We start from the raw sequence: 21,281 nt of genomic DNA, 5'->3' as shown, positions 1-21,281 counted from the left end.
TGTCGCATTTGCTGCTGCTGCGAGAGCTCTTGGCGCTGAAAAAAACGGCAGGAGGGAAAGCTGACGTGCGACCTCCTCACACACAAAGTCTTTCATTTGTGCTATAAGGTGGGAGTGCTCAGGCACAAGTCCAGTGCAGCAATTGGTTGGTTAGGCTGATATGGACGACAGGTGAGAGCTGCCTGCCGTCGCAATTAATAGTAGCTCTGGTACAAATTTACCACATCAGACACCGTTCCAGATGACTTCGCAGAGAGAATTTGAAACATGTCGCCATTGACACCTCTCATATTGTGCTGGATCTTGGCACTTTCACTCATTGCTGCATCGACGCGCCTGCAGAGATCGATTATGTCCTCGATATAGGCGGTAAATGTTTCGCATAGTTCTTGTGCTCGTGTAACTATGCGTTGTTCGGCACGAAACTTTCGCAGGACAAGGCGACCAAAAACAGAAAATATTGCCAGCTTGAAAGCGGCTCGGTTTTCGAACTCGGATTCGTGGTTTGTGTACCACAGCTTCCCCACATTAGTCAAGTAACAGTTGACGGTGCTGAAAGATCGGGGGGTCTCGCTGATGAACCAGGTCGGGGCAAGTAGCAGCCGTGTCTGTTGGGCAGCATCGGCTTGCATGGTCCATAGCAGGGTACGGGATCAGAGTCCCAGAACGTAGGCGATGTAGTTACCCAACACTTCCACCAAATGTAAAGGGGGTTTATTGAACACTCTAAGCCAAAACGGAGCAACAGGGGTATAGGGGTTGCTCCTTTCAGGGAGAAATTGCATTGTCACTCCCATTACTCTCCTAAAAGGAGTAACTGCAGAGGGAGGAACCGTTGCTCTCCTTTCAGTTCCTCCTTCGGGGGATGAACAGTTACTCCCCCCAGTTCCTCCCTGCAGACCAACAGTTACTCCCACCAGTTGCTCCCTGCCGACCAACCATTACTCCCACCAGTTGCTCTTCTAAGAGCAACAGTTACTCTATACCGTTCCTCCCACGTGTTCGCAGTTACTCTCTGAAAACCAACTGCACATGCTTCCAGTTACTCCTTGGAGAAATGAGTATTTATCTAGAGTATGCTTCTCACACGCTTAACACATGGCGAGAGCTCCTTGGAAGAGCACTGCTTGGGTGCTTCTAACACAAAAAGTGGACAATATTGAAAGGAAAAAAAATGCTTTATTGTTCTTTTTATGAGGCGACGTGTGACCACACGTAAAAGTAGACTTCGCCACACCACAGCCAGCACTAAACAAACACCATAATACATCAAAGGTTTTCTGCGTCATCCAAGGAAAAACAATCTTGAATTTCTAGCATAGGGCAGTCTGTGTCATCATTGGTGAGAGAAGGGAAACTTCTCCAATTCTGAAGAACTCAAGTTTCGCAGCTGGTGTTTCCATCAGACTAGCGCAGCAGAACGTCACCGCAGGCATATGTGAAGCATCTCATTGCTGCAAGAAAAAAAAATAGAAGTGTGAGGTTAAACATGCCAGAATCAATTCATAACAATGAGTCACACACACTGCAGCAGCGCTTACATTCTAGGATGTCTACTGCAAAACGAAATGTGAAAAAAAGGAAGGTTCGGCCAAACGTTACTTGGCAAGCCATATAAATGCTGATGTGGTAGACGCTCTTTACATGATGTCTTAGACAGCAATATTCTGGAAGAAAATGTGCAGCACCTCAACAAGGCATATTTGTAGTAGTTAAAGATACCCTTAGGTTCAGTTAACTTGTTTCCTATACACAGCTGAGTGACATTTCTATGAGCCCATTCACCAATGGGCATTCTAAATGAGGTCATGTGTGTGGCAAATAACACGTACTCTCCGCTCATGATAAAATACTTATTTAGCTCGTGCACATAGTTGCTCTCCATTCTACTGTTTTATCATACGCTGCTGCGTCTTGAATTGTGCAATACCTGTAGGCACAAGCCAAGCATGCAAAGCCTGCTTGAAAGCAACCATTTGCAGAGGCTACATGATAATCTTCAGTATATTTCTTTGTACCTTGCGCAAACGGAAGACAAAACTATAGACAAATAAATGTAGACCGTGCTACCTTCAAAAAATGCTTTAAATTTAGAAAACTAGGGTGCATTTGTTCACTCGGTTGACGAGTCACAGCCACGAGATATGTAAACGAAGAAATATATCTTAAGGCATGCACAGATATTCTGATTCTTTGTTTGACAGTGTCACAGATAGCTTGCCAATACATATATATTTGAGAGCAACAAGATGTGAAGCTTTTATTAGTTCAACGTCTTGTTGGTTCACAGCCAAACAGCTTACTGCTTGTTAGACAAATTGGAATGAGCACACCATGGTTTCCAAAAAAAAAAGCATTATTAGAAGTTAGCTCCCGGTGTGAATGTCTGCCTACTTATTTTGTACTGCCTTCTACATGTGCCACAAAGACATTTGTTGAGGATGTGCTACCAGTCAAGCCAAGATCGCATACTTGGTCAATGTGATGGAAATACAAACATTAGAAACACTGCCACCTCTAGTAAGAGCATAACACTTCAGTATCTTGGACTAGCAAAGAGGTGCACAAGATAGTTAAACCCACTCTTGCGGAACTTTGAACGCGAATATTTCAGAGTGGGGGAGGTCAACATGCTGTGGCACTTTTAAACCCACGAAACATCTGCAGAAAACAGGGTAAAGGCAAGTCAAGAAACGCTGTTATGAAGGCCTGCGCATGGACAGCTTTGTGAATCTAGGCCCAAGTGTTATGCTTTGTGCAAGCCAAAATCCATGTAAATAGGGAAAGCATACTTTTAGGAGTACCAGCGTAAACAAATCTTGGCAGTTGGCTTTTTAGTACAAACAGCAATCCCTGCAATGAAAACATAAACATTTTATCTTAACGGTAACAGTGTGAGCACACACACGGGCCAGCGGAGCCATGTCGAATTGTCAGTGCCAGTGTAACCATGTGTCATAATGAACTATTCTCTGGCCAACACATGCACAGTTTGCCCCTAAAAAGCGATGCTTTCATATACGTAGTACAAAAAGTCTGCACTTACCAAAATTCACTTGCTTTCTCTACTTTAGCATCGTTGGGAGCATCTTTATCTGCAGTATAACTAAATTTGTGTCATATCCCTGAAAAAAAAGTAAAAGACATGCATCAAATATTGTTTCATTTGGTAGCAGTGAAGTCAGGTTAAGAACAGCCAAGTGGGAATCAGCCTAATTATGTGCATGCGGCAAATCCCAAACGGCGTTATTGAGGTTGTCGAAATTTTCGTCGATTGGTATTAACGTCGATATGTGACTTCAACGGCATGCCAAGTTTTCACAGCGCATAAAGATTTCATGATGCAGAATAATGACAGCGCTAACGAGAACATACAGCATTTATGATTGTCTTTTACAATATTCAGTTTTGCTAAGGTTTTGCATCACTAAAGAAATCTGAAAGATTTGGGTCATTCGTCCTCCAATTGTTCTATGTAAACTGCTCGCTTGATGGTGCGCTTATAAAATAGTACGTTCAGCGCAGAGGTGAAGCAAGTGACGCAGTGATGTGGGCAGATTTTTTTTTTTAGGCGTGCGGGGAGAGGGGGGGGGGGGGGGTCCGCTTATCTGAATAGGCCGGGCAAGCGAATATGGTCGTCAATTTGGGCTCCCTACGCCCGGCCTAAAAAATTCTGTGCGCAACCACCTGGCTATGCCAGTGAAGTGATGCGACAATGATTTGTTCACTTACTGATTTACATACACTTTACATCTCTAAAAAATGCGGCCCAAGGCCCCAACACTCAGCTGTTAACGTTACATAAAACCAATGGTAGAAACGTGCCAGTATGAATGCAGCTACAACCCCGCCCCAATGTTTTTTCAAGCGAGGTAGTGTTGCGGAAATGAACTTTTAACTGCAAAAGTACACTGGCACTGCAGTGGTGACAGGGGAAGCAAGAGGGTATGCAGGCGGTAATAGAGGTAATTTAGTCCGATACGGCTAGCAATGGATACGGTGAATAAGAGCAAATCATTTCTCTTTCAATAGCGCAACCACTCAACAATGTATTGTAAGAGCATTAAATGTTGCTGGAAATGCCACTCACCTGCACGCTGATGCATGCACAGTCCTTTGTCCGACGAGCGAACAGGCTTGCAGATAGCTGAAGACGTGTTTACGATGTGTTTGTTCCACCCAGCAGCAAAATCCACAACTACTTCGCGCTCCATAAAGATAAATATACACTAACCTTCATCACGAATAAGTAGAAACGCAAATCTGCGACACACACACATGATCAAAACATAGCTCACAAGCTCGCACGTCCATGTGCTCGCCAACCACAGATCATATGAAAATGAGTAAGTAGTGCGAACGCGAACCTAGTTGCGCCGAAAAAAAAAAAAACGTCGAGCAGTGGCAGCACAGGCGTCAGTGCAATAATTTCAGTGTGTTTTCCTAATACAATTATAAAAAAAACTGAGGTACACTAAAACTCATAAATAAATATAAAAAGTTGAGTGTAATTTTTATTTAGTGCTAGTCAACATAAACACTGAATAAAAATTACTTTGTAACTTACATCGTTTGCTCCACTAGCGCCACACTTGTCGTGCGGGCGCAGATGGCGCAGATTTGTCATTCTGCCCTCAAACTACACGGTGAAGCGTGCTACTAAGCGTATGGCTCATGAGAAGCGCGTCTGGGTCCGCTTTTTTTTTTTCTTCTCCGATATATCTGGGCGGGGGGGGGGGGGGCTCCTTATGCATGTGTTTCGGTGCTTGATCGACTTTGACGCCCTTACTTCGCGGACGAACGGCGTGTCTAGGCTTTTTTTATCGTTGTTTTGCACGTGTTTTGGCGTTCGGTCCGCTTTGACGTGCCAACTCTCCATTCTGCTGCTGCGTGTGTTAGGTATTTTCCGCACTGTATTCTCAGGCCTTCTGTGTTCAGCCAGCGCTGCTTTCTTATTATCTATGGATGCTAAAATATATCACTGTTTTGGTTTGGTGAAGTTTGGCACACAGAACAAACAATAATCTGGCCTATGAATATCAATGTGGGCGGCATGCATATTTGTGTGCGGTGTCCTGCCGGGGAGTAACCGTGGCGTGACGAGAGCATTTACAGCGGTCCCTCCTTCCGTTGCTCCCTTACAAACTTAAGATAAATACAGTTGCTCCCCCATTCTCGAACAAGTCGGCCATCTTGTTCCGCTTGGTCTTTTCGGAGAGTAACAGTCGGTCTGAAGGAGTAAAAACGGCCGTTGCTCCCATTTTGGCCATTTTTGGCTTAGAGTGAAGGAGCCGAGCAAGTGGGTGGTACCTTGAAAAGAACGCGGACGGACCCAGATGATTGTGATCGATCGCCAATCTCGTGCATTCTTCTTGTGTTGATGATAGTTGAGCCTATGGTATGAACGTCTTTTTTCTTCATTATATTTTTTCCTTTTTTGTAAGCCGCGAAAGTCCATTCATGACAGTGCGCGTCCGCGAACATGCACATCGAAATAACGATCATATGTTTTTCAATGCCGACAACGTAGAACATCGGTACCGTGCGTCTTTATTTAACACTCATATAGAACATCAGTTATATTTATGGACAACAGGAGGAAGCTTAACTCGACCTATCCTACCCGGTAAGATCGTGGACTTCGGAAATGCATTTCGCGTTAAGTTGGGCGTATTTGTCTGCTCCACAACGTAAACTTGAATAACAAACTACTATGCTGTGGGCATTTGTTACTTACATCGTCCTCATCCCTGCATGATCACAATCACCATCATCTTTGTCCTCATTGCCACTCTGGGTCATCATTATAGTCATCGTCTGTGTACTGGCTCTGCCCGTTCGTTTTGCGAGGTCTTTCCTCAATTAAAAGCTGTCCCAACCAAGACTACCAAGACTTCATACGTGGTGGAGGTGGATTTTCGGTCCTCTTACCTACCGCAGCCCGCTCTACCCGCTGGAGGTTCGTTCAGGCCGTCAAATGCGCTCACTGCCAAGCAGCATGTCCCAGACCGAGCCTACCAGCGCCGATGTCATCAACCACGCACCGACGCAAGCTGCCCCTCCTATTTACATACAAGGACATCAGCGGGACTCCCCGCTCTTTGCTGGTCTTCGTGGAGAACACGTAGAAGACAGGCTCAACGACTACGACCGCGTAAGTGTCGCTAATCGGTGGGACGAGGCCATCAAACTGCATTACGTTCCTTTTTATCTGACCGGAGTCACAAAGACACGGTATTTTAACCACGTCATTGACTTACCCGACTGGGCTACCTTCCAGCAGCAGCTGCGACACGTTTTTGGGACTCCTGACATTCGATCCGCCGTCGCGAATAGGACACTTGATACTCGCCGACAACATCCCGGTGAATCGTACACTTCATACATCGAGGATGTCCTCGCACTGTGCCGGCGCGTCTTTCAATCCATGCCGGAATCAGACAAAGTGCGCCACATATTGAAAGGTATTGGGCCTGTTGCCTTTAATGCACTTGCTGTGCAAAACCCAGCTACTATCGCTGATGTCGTGACGACATGCCAGCGCCTTGATACGCTGGACTCTGTTCGCCTTCAACCGGACATTGACGACCGCCACTCTACGTCTCATGGCCACCTGGGTGACCACAACCGGGACATTATACGTGAAGAATTGCGGTCTATGGGCTTCACACCTCCTACACCGCGTCCTACACAGTCTTCGGGAGTGCCCTTGCGTGACATCGTCAGGAAGAAACTTACATCGCAGACCGGCTTTGCGCCCGTACAGCCACCTGCTTCACGCCCCATACCCACGTACCCTGAAGTTGCTGCCGTGCCTCCCAGCGACGCCCACGCGATATTGCTGCGTACATCCTACGCATCAGTTGCTGCCGCCCCCCCCCCCCCCCCCCCCCCCGGTAAACTACTATTCCGTGCTCCCTGACCCTCCGGCCCACCTGACCGCGCTATCTCCAGGTGCCCCGAATGCCTTCTAATCCCCACCGTTGTGCTCGTCCCGCCCTGTATGCTACTACTGTGACTATCGCGGCCACATATCTATCTCGTTTCTGCCGAAAGCGCCAGCAAGATGAGCGTCGAAACGACGTGCGCGAACGGGATTAGTACACTGGGGCGTCTTATCAAGGCCGGCGTTATTCGTCCCCCCCCCCCCCCCCCCGCACCGGTCTCCATCTCCTCCGGCATCGACTGCACCACGAAACAGCCGAAACACGAGACGCCGCTCGCCTTCGCCCTTCCACCGTTCCACTTCTCCACTTCAGCCTGCCTCATTCACATCTGATATTCATTCGGGAAACTAAGTGATGCAGTTTGTGGAGGAAAAACTGCATTCGAAATTAGAACTGAAATTCCTCTATCAGGCACGTGTAACACGCTTTCTGTGGAAGTGGAAGGAGTGCGAGTCGATGCTTTGGTGGACACAGGTGCGACATTGTCTGTGATACGTGCTGATTTGTGTGAACAGTTAAAGAAAGTAATGACGCCTCACGATGGCCCAACGTTAGTTGCTGCCCAGGGGAACGTCATTCACCCTTCCACGTTTTGTACTGTGCGTGTTTTCATTGACGGAATCCGCCATCATGTCCAGTTTGCTATCCTGTCCCGCTGCTCTCACCAACTAATTTTAGGGTGGGGTTTTCTATTATCTGCTTCCGCGGCGATTTGTTGTGGACAACGCGTCGTTCACCTCGCTGACACCGACAACATACTTGAGGATGACAATCTGAAGCCACTTCGTCTGGTCGCAGCAAAAGACATCGAACTGCCTCCACTGCAAGAGCTAATTGTCAACATTACGTCCAATGACATCTATCACGGGGATGTATTGGTCTCACCGTCACCACTTTGCGCTCGTAAAGGTATAGTTCTTCCGTCAGGTGTCGTTCGTTTTTGCAATGGCTCTGCACTTGAAACTGCTGTCAACTCTACACCGGAGATCTTACTGCCACAGGGCACTACTGTGGCCCGTGTTGCCGACTTCGAGCCTGTACTTGTCACGCCACTTCAAGCCATCGCATCCAAAGAACCTTCCCTCGGTGAGCATGTTTCTTCCTCCGCCTTTATTACCGCTATCAGCAGCGAATTGACATAATTACAGAGGCAGCAGCTGCTCGCATTGTTACAGAAACATGCAAATTCTTTCGATTTTTGCTCGTCTAAGCTGGGCGGCACTAATACTACAGCACACCGAATTCAAACTGTTGGGATATCTATCGTACACCACCGACCCTTTACGTGTCTCTAGCTGAAAGAAAAATTATAGAAGAAAACGTTGCGGACATGCTTAAACGGGAAGTCATCCGTCTCTCATCTAGCCCTTGGTCGTCTCTTATTGTTTTGGTTCGCAAAAAGGATGGCTCTGTGCGTTTTCGCGTGGACTACCGGACGCTCAAAAGGATTACACGCAAGGACGTGTACCCTGTGCCACGCATTGACGACGCCCTTGATTCCCTACAAGGCGCGGAATTCTTTTCAAGCATCGGCTTGCGTTCTGGGTACTGGCAGATCCCCATGCATGAAGACGATAAGGAGAAAACGGCGTTTGCAACCCCCTACGGGCTATATGAATTCAACGATGCCTTTCGGGCTCTGCAACGCACCCGCGACTTTTGAGCGCATGATAGATACCGTGCTGCGCGGCCTGAAATAAAAAAGTTGCCTTTGCTACCTGGACGACATTATTAGCTTTTCGTCAACGTTTCCTGAGCACATAGGACGAATGGATCAAGTTCTGTGGTGCAATTATATACAAATTCCAAATCCGGACGGAGGTGGTCTGTCGTGACGTAAAAAGTGGGCGGTCCGCAGCGGTCGCGAGGACGAAGGGAAGTGAACAGCCAATGAGCGAAATGAAGCCTTGCGTCATATATTTGACGTGGATTTCGGGACCGTATAGCAAACCAAAAAGTGTTTGTAACGTGTTGAAAAATGTTTAACTACTATTGATCACTATCAAAATGTGTTGACACAAGTTTTCAAACGTTCAATAAGGAATACGGCACAATATAAACGTATTTTTCTCGTTATTGTTTTGAAATGAGGCTAAATTTAGCGGGACGGTAAGTAATGGCGCTAAGTACAACCCCGTTTCAAGCAGTAACTCTTTCCATATCTCCACCGCTATACAAACCTAAACGGCGCAACTTTCGAAGTTGTTGGCTCAGTCGAGCGCAATCATGGTGGAGGGCAACGGCACCAGTAGCCAACAGCAGCAGCGGCTCATCTGCGTTTCCGAAGCTCAGCGCGCGCTGGTGCTCGCCTTTATGTGCGAACACCCCCGGCTCGTCGCGAAAGCCATCGAGCTGCGGCACGGCGTCACCAACCGGCGGCGGCTGTGGCAAGAGCTCAGTGACGTGTTGAACCATGAAGTGCCTGCGCAGGAGTGGCAAGCTTGGTGGCGCAGGCCGGTGCACGAGACTCGCCGTGACGCAGCCGCCATCAGAGAGGCACAAACGTGAGTGGCCGTCGAATGGCGCGCGCGATTTGTTCTTTGACATTAGTGTATGTTTTCAGGGGCACTGGAGGGGGTTGAATGCCTGGTTTCCACGGCCGGGTTCTATAGTGGACTGGGATGACACGCTTCAGTGGCGTCTTTGGTCTCACCTCTCTACAGGTAAGCACTCTGCCACCGCAGTATCACGGGTTCCTGAGCGGTGCCATGACAGAGTTTCATATCTGAAGGGGTGCCTTTAGCGGAACCTTGTTAAACGAGAATATAGCGCAGGAGAAAGTATTAAAAAGTGGGTAGGTTTATTTTAAAAAAATCTCAGTTTGCATCTTTTGCAGTGCAAGGGGTATTAAATTATCATAAAACACGCAATGCCTGCGAGCAAGTGCATGCACTAAAATCGTAATACATGATATGAATGACCACTGAATAGCTACAGAACATTTCCGCAGATGTTTAGCACGTAAGGTTGCAAAATAGCCAGAGTAACGAATACCCACTTTCTGAAAGATCATGCTTACTACACTTTCCAGCAGGCGGATGTTCCCACTGCTGCGGTGGAAATGGATGTGGAGGCCACTGAAGCGGCTGCAGATGGCAGTGACACAGTAACACGCAAGCATCTGAGAACTGAGTGCTTTATTGAGTGCAGGACCGGAACCTTGAGCAGGGCGACAAGGTGCTCAAGTTGACTAGACCATTTGTTTACATTTTACATAAGGGGCGTAAGCATTTTCCATGCTCTATTATGATGACTGAAACCAACTTGGGCTCTAAACAAGAACCATGCAATGTATTGAGGGCATGGTATCGGGTATCTGCAATGATAAACTGCCGGGCAAAAGGTTGGTTAGCCCTGGGCTCTTTCTTGTTGAGAGATGCATTGGAGGACATTAATAAAGAGTAGTTTCAATATTATGTTTGTTGGTCCGCAGGAGGAGGGCATAGCTTGTACACAAAGCTTCCCATTTTCAAAGGATGCCATCAGGCCAGTTGATCTTCAACTGAGGGGAAATTGTTTTGCCCGTTGCAATTCTTGGCAGCCGCAGCAGCTTCCAGCCACGAGAGGGTTAAGGGTTTACCGGCAGCTCACTTAAACATTTACACCATGATGATTCATCGCAGGTGCTGTGGGAGATGAAAAAATCAACCACCCGCATCGCTTCTGCAGCACGGCGTGTGGCAGCGGCACAGGAGAAGGCGGCAGCGGTGCAGGAGGGCACTGGCCATGGTTGAGGGCTTTGTGCGAGAAAGGGATACGTAGTTTAGTTTAATTTTTCGTTATGTTTTCAATGTTTTTTCTTGTCATCATTCATTAATGATTTGTCGGTTTCAATGTGTTTAGGTGCTGCTGTTCATGTTCAATTTTATATGCTTCGAGAGACATATACATAGTTTAGTTTGTTTTTCGCCATGTTTTCAACTTTTTATCATTCATAATTCGTTTAGTGTTTTTGATTTGTTTACGTGTTGCTGTTCATGTTCTATTTTATACGTTTTTTGTTTGAATTTAGTACATATTACTAGATATAGGTTAGCATTTACATCGTACAAGGAGTGCAGCATTTCTTATGTTCGATATATGCATTTCTCAATGCATGTTCAAGCTGTTCCAATGGCAGTGTTTTTTCCCCACATTTCAAAGGTGTCTAGTCATTCACACGGAGACCACGAGTGTATAGTTGACATTTTCTGTTAATGTTTCTGTGATATTTGTATTGTCCCACTGTGTTTTCTAGCTCACTGTGCTTTTTATGCAGCACTACCACATAGTGTAGTAATGTGATATCTTTTTGCATCACACTGTTTTGCAGTTCACTGTGATATTTTCGTTTCAGCACAATGAGGCTAAGGTATAACAACTACAGTCTGAGTGTTTTTGGAGAGCACTAAGCTAGTAAGTGTTCATGTTGCACAGTTTCACAAATGAAAATGGTCATTATCACAGCAACATGCCAGTGATTGATTTCATCTAGTTTTCATTGTAAACGACTCGTTTCGGGAATAAATTTTGAACGTGGTATGGTTCGGGAGCCGTGAGATGGCTGAGCAAATTATTCATGCTGTATATTATCAAAACCACTCGCCTGTTGTTTGCCGTCTTGATTTGCGTATTGTTTAGCATTGCAGCGTGACTGCAATCGATGATTCAAATTAAATGTTATTTTAACATTCACACAATGTTTAGGACAATGAGCAAAAAACCAGCACAACTTGACAAGCACGATTGCTCGTCAAGCCTGGCGTGCACAATTGAATGCTTGTAGTCAGTCACTATGAGAAGATATGGACTTATGTATCATGTGTTCGTGCAACATGTTCCTAATGGAATCGCGATTTTTTGTGTTCTGGTGAAAAAAATTTTGAGACGTTGCTGCATTGTTCGCACGATTTTGTGATAGCAACATTCGGCACAGAGTGCCCCTCATATATGCTTGCTCCAATCTAGTCTGTTGTGTCTGTGATCACTAATATAAAAAAGGGTGTTTCTGTTGCATATTTGATGTGCCACTTAAAGAAAATGCAGCATTTTGACATTGCCACCTTGCTTCATATTGAAGCACAAGTAAGTACTTTGTGTATTCAAGTGTGGCAAACACAGCCATGTCATGTCTAGAGGCACTAGAATGAGTGTAAATAAATTATGTGTGGGATATGAAAACATGAAAACCCACCCTTCCTGTGTACTTCAAAAAAGGTCCCAGACAGTGCTGCGCTGCTGTCGTCTCTGAGCAGCACGTTGCGGGGTGTGAGCATATGGCTCCCTCTCGGCTTGCCATCGTCATCGTCAACTGGTGGCATTTCCACAACATACTCGTCGAAGGTCCAGTCGCCTGCATGCAACGCAATGTTGTGGAGAGCAAAGCAAGCATAGATGATTTGCGCTGCCCGATCGGGGTTGTAGAGCATCGTTCGTAGGTGCTGCAAGCAGCGGAACTTGCTTTTCAACATGGCGATACACATTTACACAACATTGTGCATGGACGCGTGCTCTTTGTTGTATCGGCCTTCGGAGGTGTTGCACGGTTGACTGCCAAGGACTGGAATTAGGAGCCATGGCTTGATGGGATAGCCTGCGTCTCCCGCAATATAAGCATAAAAGCTGAGTGCTCTGCCCAGATAGTACACATTAATACTTACCAAGCAGATATTCGCAAGCTGCAGATGTGCAGCTAGGCGAGCATGTAGTGGGTTGTGTTCTCACACCTAGGAGTCGTGGCACGAATCTGGGAATCATGGGTCCACGACAAGGATGCGCAGCCATGCTTTGCACACCTGCGATGAGGAGCGATATAAAATAGTACTGCATTTATACTCAGAATAAACCCCTTTTTTCTACGCATATGCAGGAAACAATGCGTACTAGTACAGTCATTGGTACAAGGAGCTTCACTTAGAAGGAAACACAGGGTGTAGCACACTGAGGAGGGGGGAGGGTGGGGGCAACGACCCCACCTCTGCTGTACACATGGCTACGACTTTCATTTGAATGATCGATAAGTGAAAATCTACGCGTTGCTCTTGGGAAAGAACACTCGTTAATACCAAAGCCAGCACGTGCAATTGTGATTGTAAGCACTTTCGTGTTGAAAATACTTCCCTGCCGTGTATATATTTCTGCTACGTCTTCTGCCCATATTACCGATTTCCTCTAAAATGCACAACTCGATTGCGCTTGCATGCCAGTGAAAACGGCAACTGGCTCACGCACAAAACACTTGCCACCTATTATTACCGAGGCCTGGCGAGCCACCATCTAGCTCGCACCCAATTCACTGCAGGTTCTTTTTCATACGTTGCATTATTACTTTTCCCAGCTTTGGCGTCACAACTGAACAATTGCTCCGAAGGGCGAGTAATAAAGGATCCTAACGGTACTTACGATCATGACGTTTAGGACATATTAGCCCCTTCTGGACATGAAGCTCGCCGTGTCGGCCAGTCTGAATCCCTCTGGCTTGCGAATGGTGACCAACGTGCCATCGGCACACGCCAGCACCCCTGGGATGCAACCGCGTAACTCCGCCTTTGCCTCATCCTTAGCAGTTGTTGTCAGTGGGAAGTCCGCCACCCTTTTTCTAGCAGCCACGGTAATGATCGCCATCGTCACCTCGTGGATAGTGTTGCTCACCGCCGGCTGAGACATGCCGATGTGTTCCTCGCGACCAATGCTCTTTTGGAAGCTACCGGTGGCGAAAAATCGCAGCGCGCACAACACTTTTCTTTCTGTGGAAAGGCCACTGGCTCGCTGGCATCCGATGATAGGGTCAAGTTCGTCGCACAAGCTACGTACTGTTCGTTCGGACAGACGAAAACATTGCCGGAACTCTTCTTCGCTGAACTCTTCAAATGAATCTTTTACCTGGCGTCGTCGCCTCTGCTCGGTTAATGCTATCGCACAGGCAAGACGAAGTACTGTGTCAGTGGGAAACGCCATGTTGTCTAAGTGCCCCGATGCCATAAAGTCGCGAATCCCTTCCATTTCAATCCAATCCAGGCCACCTTGCAGCCATTTCAATCTATCCGGTTGCTTTCGGTCGGTCTGTCCGACCGTTTCATCGCCTTTCTTCGAAAACGGGAGAAAAACAGTCACGTGACATCCTAGCCCACGTCACTCATAACGTCACAGCATTCGTCACAGCTTGTATGGGCCAATCGCGTGCGACTCAATGGAACAGACCGCTTTTGTCCGGATTTGGAATTTGTATATAATTGCACCACTGATGTGCCTTGCTGGCGCCGGGCTTCAAATAAATACTAAGAAATGCTCTTTCGCTAGCAATAATATAGAGGTCTTAGGACATGTCGTTAGCAAAGATGGCATCCAGCCCGACCCTGACAAGATTTCTGCAGTCATTCACTTTCCGCGTCCCGAAAAATCAAAGGAGCTTCGCAGTTTCCATGGCCTCGCCTCCTATTTTCGCCGATTTATCCAGAACTTCGCTTCTATTGCGTCTTCATTACACCAACTACTCGCTTCGAACGTCCCCTTTCTGTGGTTTCAAGAATGTCAAACGGCATTCGAGCTGTTGAAGCGGGCACTCACGTGAACCTCTGCTCTGCCACTTTGACGAAGCCCCACCGACTATCCTTCATACCGACGCTAGCGGCCTTGGTATAGGAGCCGTTCTTCTAAAACGCGACAAGTCTTTCCTAGAGAAAGTTGTTGCATATGCCAGTCGCATACTCACCCCTGCTGAAAAGAACTACACTATAACTGAGCGAGAGTGTTTGGCTGTGGTTTGGTTGGTCCAGAAGTTCCGTCCCTACACTCTAAGCCAAAAACGGCCGAAATGGGAGAAACGGCTGTTTTTACTCCTTCAGACCGACTGTTACTCTCCGAAAAGACCAAGCGGAACAAGATGGCTGACTTGTTCGAGAATGGGGGAGCAACTGTATTCATCTTAAGTTTGTAAGGGAGCAACGGAAGGAGGAACCGCTGTAAATGCTCTCGTCACACAACGGTTACTCCCAGGCAGGACACCGCACACAAATATGCATGCCGTCCACATTGATATTCATGGGCAAGATTATTGTTTGTTCTGTGTGCCAAACTTCACCAAACCAAAACAGTGATTTATTTTAGCATCCGCAGATAATAAGATAGCAGCGCTGGCTGAACACAGAAGGCCTGAGAATACACCCCACCGATCCCTCAAAAATTTTCACCAAATATTATGGCGTCGCCTTCAGACCCGCACCCTTCCCTCCCCCTATTTTCTTTCCCGCATTTACCCGGGAGCGTACGCCCCGTCCTGTGCTCAATGCACTCACCCCCACGCTACCCTTACCCACATTCTCATAGAATGCCCGGCGGACCCCCCCCCCCCCCCCCCACCCCGCGGCGCCCGGAGCCACTGACCACATGGGAGGAATGGGCGACCTTGCTGCGCTCGACGGACCCGGCCAAGCAGAAAATCGCCACTCACCGGGCCGCCCACGTCATGGAACTGCATGAACTCATGAACGCATAGCGCAGTGGGGTCGTGCGGGGACCCTGGGATGTAAGTGCCCAAATCCCTTGGTCTAATAAAGTTTTACCACCACCACCTGAGAAAACAGCTACGGCAAGTACCTAACACACGCAGCAGCAGAATGGAGAGTTGGCACGTCCAAGCGGACCGAACGCCGAATCACGTGCAAACCAACGATAAAAAAAAAGCCTAGACACGCCATTCGTCCGCGAAGGAAGGGTGTCAAAGTCGATCAAGCACCGAAACACGTGCATAAGGAGCCCCCCCCCCCCCCCGATATATCGGAGAAGAAAAAAAAAAGCGGACCCAGACGCGCTTCTCATGAGCCATACGCTTAGTAGCACGCTTCACCGTGTAGTTTGAGGGCAGAATGACAAATCTGCGCCATCTGCGCCCGCACGACAAGTGTGGCGCTAGTGTAGCAAGCGATGTAATTTACAAAGTAATCTTTATGCAGTGTTTATGTTTACTAGCGCTAAATAAAAACTACACTCAATTTTTATATTTAATTATGAGTTTTAGTGTACCTCAGTTTTTTTTTATAAGTGTATTAGGAGAACACACTGAAAGCAATGCGCTGACGCCTGTGCTGCCACTGCTCGACGTTTTTTTTTTTCGGCGCAACTAGGTTCTCGTTCGCACTACTCATATTCATATGGTCTGTGTGGTCGGCGAGCACATGGACATGCGAGCTTGTGAGCTATGCTTTGATCGTGTGCGTGTGTCGCAGATTTGCGTTTCTACTTATTAGTGATGAAGGTTAGTGTATATTTATCTTTATGGAGCGCGAAGTAGTTGTGGATTTTGCTGCTGGGTGGAACAAACACATCGTAAACCCGTCTTCAGCTATCTGCAAGCCTGTTCGCTCGTCGGACAAAGGACTATGCATGCATCAGCGTGCAGGTGAGTGGCATTTGCAACAACATTTAATGCTCTTACAATACATTATTGAGTGGTTGCGCTATTAAAAGAAAAATGATTTGCTCTTTCTTATTTACCGTATCCATTGCTAGCCGTATCGGACTAAATTACCTCTATTACTACCGCCTGCATACCCTCTTGCTTCCCCTGTCACCACTGCAGTGCCAGTGTACTTTTGCAGTTAAAAGTTGATTTCCGCAACACTACCTCGCTTGAAAAAACATTGGGGTGTGGTTGTAGCTGCCTTCATACTGGCACTTTTCTACCATTGGTTTTATGTAACGTTAACAGCTGAGTGTTGGGGCCTTGGGCCGCATTTTTTAGAGCTGTAAAGTGTATGTAAATCAGTGTGTGAACAAATCATTGTCGCATCACTTCACTGGCATAGCCCGGCGGTTGCGCACAGAATTTTTTTAGGTCGGGCGTAGGGAGACCGTAATGACGACCATATTCGCTTGGCCGGCCTCCAATTCAGATAAGCAGACCCCCCCTCCTCCCCGCACGCCTAAAAAAAAATATCTGCCTACATCACTGCGTCATTTGCTTCACCTCTGCGCTGAACGTACTATTTTATAAGCGCACCATCAAGCGAGCAGTTTACATATGGACAGAACAATTGGAGGAGGAATGACCCAAATCTTTCAGATTTCTTTAGTGATGCGAAACCTTCGCAAAACTGAATATTGTAAAAGACAATCATAAATGCTGTATGTTCTCGTTAGCGTTGTCATTATTGTGCATCATGAAATCTTTATGCGCTGTGAAAACTTGGCATGCCGTTGAAGTCACATATCGACGTTAATACCAATCGACGAAAATTTCGACAACCTCAATAACGCCGTTTGGGATTTGCCGCATGCACATAATTACGCTGATTCTCACTTGGCTGTTCTTAACCCGGCTTCACTGCTACCAAATGAAACGATATTTGATGCATGTCTTTTACTACTTTTTTTCAGGGATATGACACAAATTTGGTTACACTGCAGATAAAGATGCTCCCAACGATGCTAAAGAACAGAAAGCAAGTGAATTTTGGTAAGTGCAGACTTTTTGTACTACGTATATGGAAGCATCGCTTTTTAGGGGCAAACTGTGCATGTGTTGGCCAGAGAATAGTTCATCATGCCGCATGGTTACACTGGCACTGACAATTTGACATGGCTACGCTGGCTCGTGTGTGTGCTCACACTGTTACCGTTAAAATAAAATGTTTATGTTTTCATTGCAGGGATTGCTATTTGTACTAGAAAGCCAACTGCCAAGATTTGTTTACGCTGGTGCTCCTAAAAGTACGCTTTCCCTATTTACATGGATTTTGGCTTGCACAAAGCATAACACTTGGGCCTAGATTCACAAAGCTGTCCATGCGCAGGCTTTCATAACAGCGTTTCTTGACTTGCCTTTACCCTGTTTTCTGCAGATGTTTCGTGGGTGTAAAAGTGCCACAGCATGTTGACCTCCCCCACTCTGAAAAAATCGCGTTCAAAGTTCTGCAAGAGTGGGCTTAACTTTCTTGTGCACCTCCTTGCTGTTCCAAGATCCTGAAGTGTTATGCTCTTACTAGAGGTGGCAGTGCTTCTAATGTTTGTATTTCCATCACATTGACCAAGTATGCGATCTTGCTTTGACTGGTAGCACATCCTCAACAAATGTCTTTGTGGCACATGTAGAAGGCAATACAAAATAAATAGGCAGACATTCACACCAGGAGCTAACTTCTAATAATGCTTTTTTTTTGGAAACCACGGTGTGCTCATTCCAATTTGTCTAATAAAGCAGTAACCTGTTTGGCTGTGAACCAACAAGACGTTGAACTAATAAAAGCTTCACATCTTGTTCCTCTCAAATATATATGTATTGGCAAGCTATCTGTGACACTGTCAAACAAAGAATCAGAATATCTGTGCATGCCTTAAGATATATTTCTTCGTTTACATATCTCGTGGCTGTGACTCGTCAATCGAGTGAACAAATGCACCCTAGTTTACTAAATTTAAAGCATTCTTTGAAGGTAGCACCGTCTACATTTATTTGTCTATAGTTTTGTCCAGCCGTTTGTGTCAGGTACAAAGAAATATACTGAAGATTATCATGTAGCCTATGCAAGTGGTTGCTTTCAAGCAGGCTTTGCATGCTTGGCTTGTGCCTACAGGTATTGCACAATTCAAGACGCAGCAGCGTATGATAGAACAGTAGAATCGAGAGCAACTATGTGCACGAGCTAAATAAGTATTTTAACATGAGCAGACGGTACGTGTTATTTGCCACACACATGATCTCACTTAGAATGCCCATTGGTGAATGGGCTCATAGAAATGTCACTCAGCTGTGTATAGGAAACAAGTTAACTGAACCGAAGGGTATCTTTAACTGCTGCAATTATGCCTTGTTGAGGTGCTACACATTTTCTTCCAGAATATTGCTGTCTGAGACATCATGTGAAGAGCGTCTACCACACCAGCATTTATATGGCTTGCCAAGTAACCTTTGGCCGAACCTTCCTTTTTTTCACATTTCGTTTTGCAGTAGACATCCTAGAATGTAAGTGCTGCTGCAGTGTGTGTGACTCATTGTTATGTATTGATTCTGGCATGTTTAACCTCACACTTCTATTTTTTTCTTGCAGCAATGAGATGCTTCCCATATGCCTGCGGTGACATTCCGCTGCGCTAGCCTGATGTAAACACCAGCTGCGAAACTTGAGTTCTTCAGAATTGGAGAAGTTGCCCTTCTCTCACCAATGATGACACAGACTGCCCTACGCCAGAAATTCAAGATTGTTTTTCCACGGATGACGCAGAAAACCTTTGATGTATTATGGTGCTTGTTTAGTGCTGGCTGTGGTGTGGCGAGATCTACTTTTACGTGTGCTCACACGTCGCCTCATAAAAAGAAGAATAAAGCATTTATTTTCCTTTCAATATTGTCCACTTTTTGTGTTAGAAGCACCCAAGCAGTGCTCTTCCAAGGAGCTCTTGCCATGTTTTAAGCGTGTGACACGCATACTCAAGATAAATGGTCATTTCCCCAAGGAGTAACTGGAAGCATGTGCAGTTGGTTTTCAGAGAGTAACTGCGTACACGTTGGAGGAACGGTAAAGAGTAACTGTTGCTCTTAGAAGAGCAACTGGTGGGAGTAATGGTTGGTCTACAGGGAGCAACTGGTAGGAGTAACTGTTGGTCCGCAGGGAGGAACTGGAGGGAGTAACTGTTCATCTCTCGAAGGAGTAACTGAAAGCAGAGCAACGGTTCGTCCCTCTGCAGTTACTCCTTTTAGGGGAGTAATGGGAGTGGCAATGCAATTGCTCCCTGAAAGGTGCAACCCTTATACCCCTGTTGCTCCCTTTTGGCTTAGAGTGTATCTCCGCGGCAGAAAACATCAAGACGCAGAAAACATCAGGCAGAAAACGTCAGGCAGAAAACATCAAGACGCCGATGCTTCATCTCGTTGCCCGCTTCCAACTACCCATATCAGCGTTGGTGAGAACTCAACCACCACATCTACCAAAGTTCATACGCTCGCATCAATAACGTAACTCTTTTCGGACGACGAGCCAACATTTATCTCCCGCCAGTGGTCCGATTCATACTGCAGACGCATGATGGACCACCTTTCGGGAGTTTCTCATCCACCAAACGCGCGACTCCGTCGTCCACTCCTGCACTTTAAGCTGGACGATGGGGTTCTCTACCGCCACGTCTACCACCCTGACGGTCAGCGCTGGGTTCCTGTACTACCACGTTCTCTTCGACTTCAGGTGCTCGAAGCCTTCCACGACTACTTGACTGCTGGTCATCTTGGTTTTAAAAAAACTCTTGTCCTCATTCGATGTCGTTATTACTGGCCTGGCCTTTCTTCTAGTGTAGCGCGGTACGTCGGTTCCTGCTACCCATGCCAGCATCGTAAACTCCCCACGTCTGCACCTGCTGGACCTCTACAGCCACTTCCATGCCCTTCAATGCCTTTCGAGGTTGTAGGTGTTGACCTTTACGGGCCTCTCCCCGTCACATCTGCTGGCAAACGATGGATAGTGACCGCCGTGGACCACCTGACACGCTACGCTAAGACTTCCTCTGTTATTACAAGCTGAGCTGTGGAAGTTGCAGACTTTATTCTTCACGCCATAATTCTGCGTCATTGGGCTCCTCGTGTACTGTTTAGTTACACGGAAAAGTGTTCCTGTCACAAATGGTAAATGAATTGCTGCGCGTTTTTGGAACTATACTCACAAGACAGCTTCAAGCTACCACCCTCAGACAAATGGTCTCACAGAAAGATTTCACCAAACCCTTGCAGACATGATAGCCGTTTACGTCCAACCCGACCACAAAAACTGGGATACTCTTTCACCATTCCTGACTTTCGCTTACAACACCGCCATTCAGCGAACAACTTGCTTCTCACCGTTTTACCTCATGTACGCACGCACCCCGAGTACCTTTCTCGACGTCTCCTTCTTTAGCAGCCATGTGAATTCATGTCAGTCTTCTAGTGAAGAATACATTTCCCGCCTGGCCCAGTCTCGCCATCAGGCTCGCATCAATACTGAAGTGAGACAGCACGAGCGGAAGATCATCTATGACGAATCCCACCGCGTTGTGTCTTTCCAACCTGGTGACGAGGCGCTGCTTTTGACACCTATTCGCACTCCTGGTCTCTGTGACAAATTCCAACCACGCTTCATCGGGCCATACATTGTTTTAGAACAGACTTCGCCGGTTAATTATCGTGTGACACCACTCGTCGCCCCAACAGACCGCCGCTACCGCAGCACAGAGATTGTCCACGTTTGTCGCATGAAACCTTTCACGCGACGTTCCCCGTCACTGACTTACGGCGGCCAGGGTTTCCGCTTCCAAGGGGGGGGGGGGGATCAGTGTGGGCATTTGTTACTTACATCGTCGTCATCCCTGCGTGATCACAATCACCATCATCCG

At 46.8% G+C, this 21,281-nt stretch overlaps 1 protein-coding gene across 1 annotated transcript; it reads right to left on the bottom strand.

Annotated features, from left to right (window-relative positions):
• Window positions 1-10,067: 10,067 nt before the first annotated feature.
• On the bottom strand, window positions 10,068-12,382 carry LOC142784415 (uncharacterized). Its single transcript, XM_075882793.1, has 2 exons — window positions 12,121-12,382; window positions 10,068-10,684 (listed from the first exon to the last, which is right to left on the bottom strand). Exons 1-2 carry the CDS (start codon window positions 12,353-12,355, stop codon window positions 10,539-10,541), a joined length of 381 nt encoding a protein of 126 aa, XP_075738908.1. The 5' UTR covers window positions 12,356-12,382; the 3' UTR covers window positions 10,068-10,538.
• Between the last annotated feature and the right edge of the window lie 8,899 nt (window positions 12,383-21,281).

This window comes from Rhipicephalus microplus, unplaced genomic scaffold (assembly GCF_043290135.1).
Source record: "Rhipicephalus microplus isolate Deutch F79 unplaced genomic scaffold, USDA_Rmic scaffold_14, whole genome shotgun sequence".
NCBI classification, from domain to species: domain Eukaryota; kingdom Metazoa; phylum Arthropoda; class Arachnida; order Ixodida; family Ixodidae; genus Rhipicephalus; species Rhipicephalus microplus.
The sequence above is the reverse complement of the archived record's forward strand: the minus strand, read 5'-3'. Positions and strand labels throughout refer to the sequence as shown.

Excerpts from the sequence above, each read along its gene's own strand:
- LOC142784415 (XM_075882793.1), bottom strand. The coding sequence starts at position 12,355 with ATGCTCTACAACCCCGATCGGGCAGCGCAAATCATCTATGCTTGCTTT. Across the intron at positions 10,685-12,120 it reads TTTTGAAGTACACAGGAAGG|CCCTCAACCATGGCCAGTGC; the intron begins GTGGGTTTTCAT and ends TCTCGCACAAAG.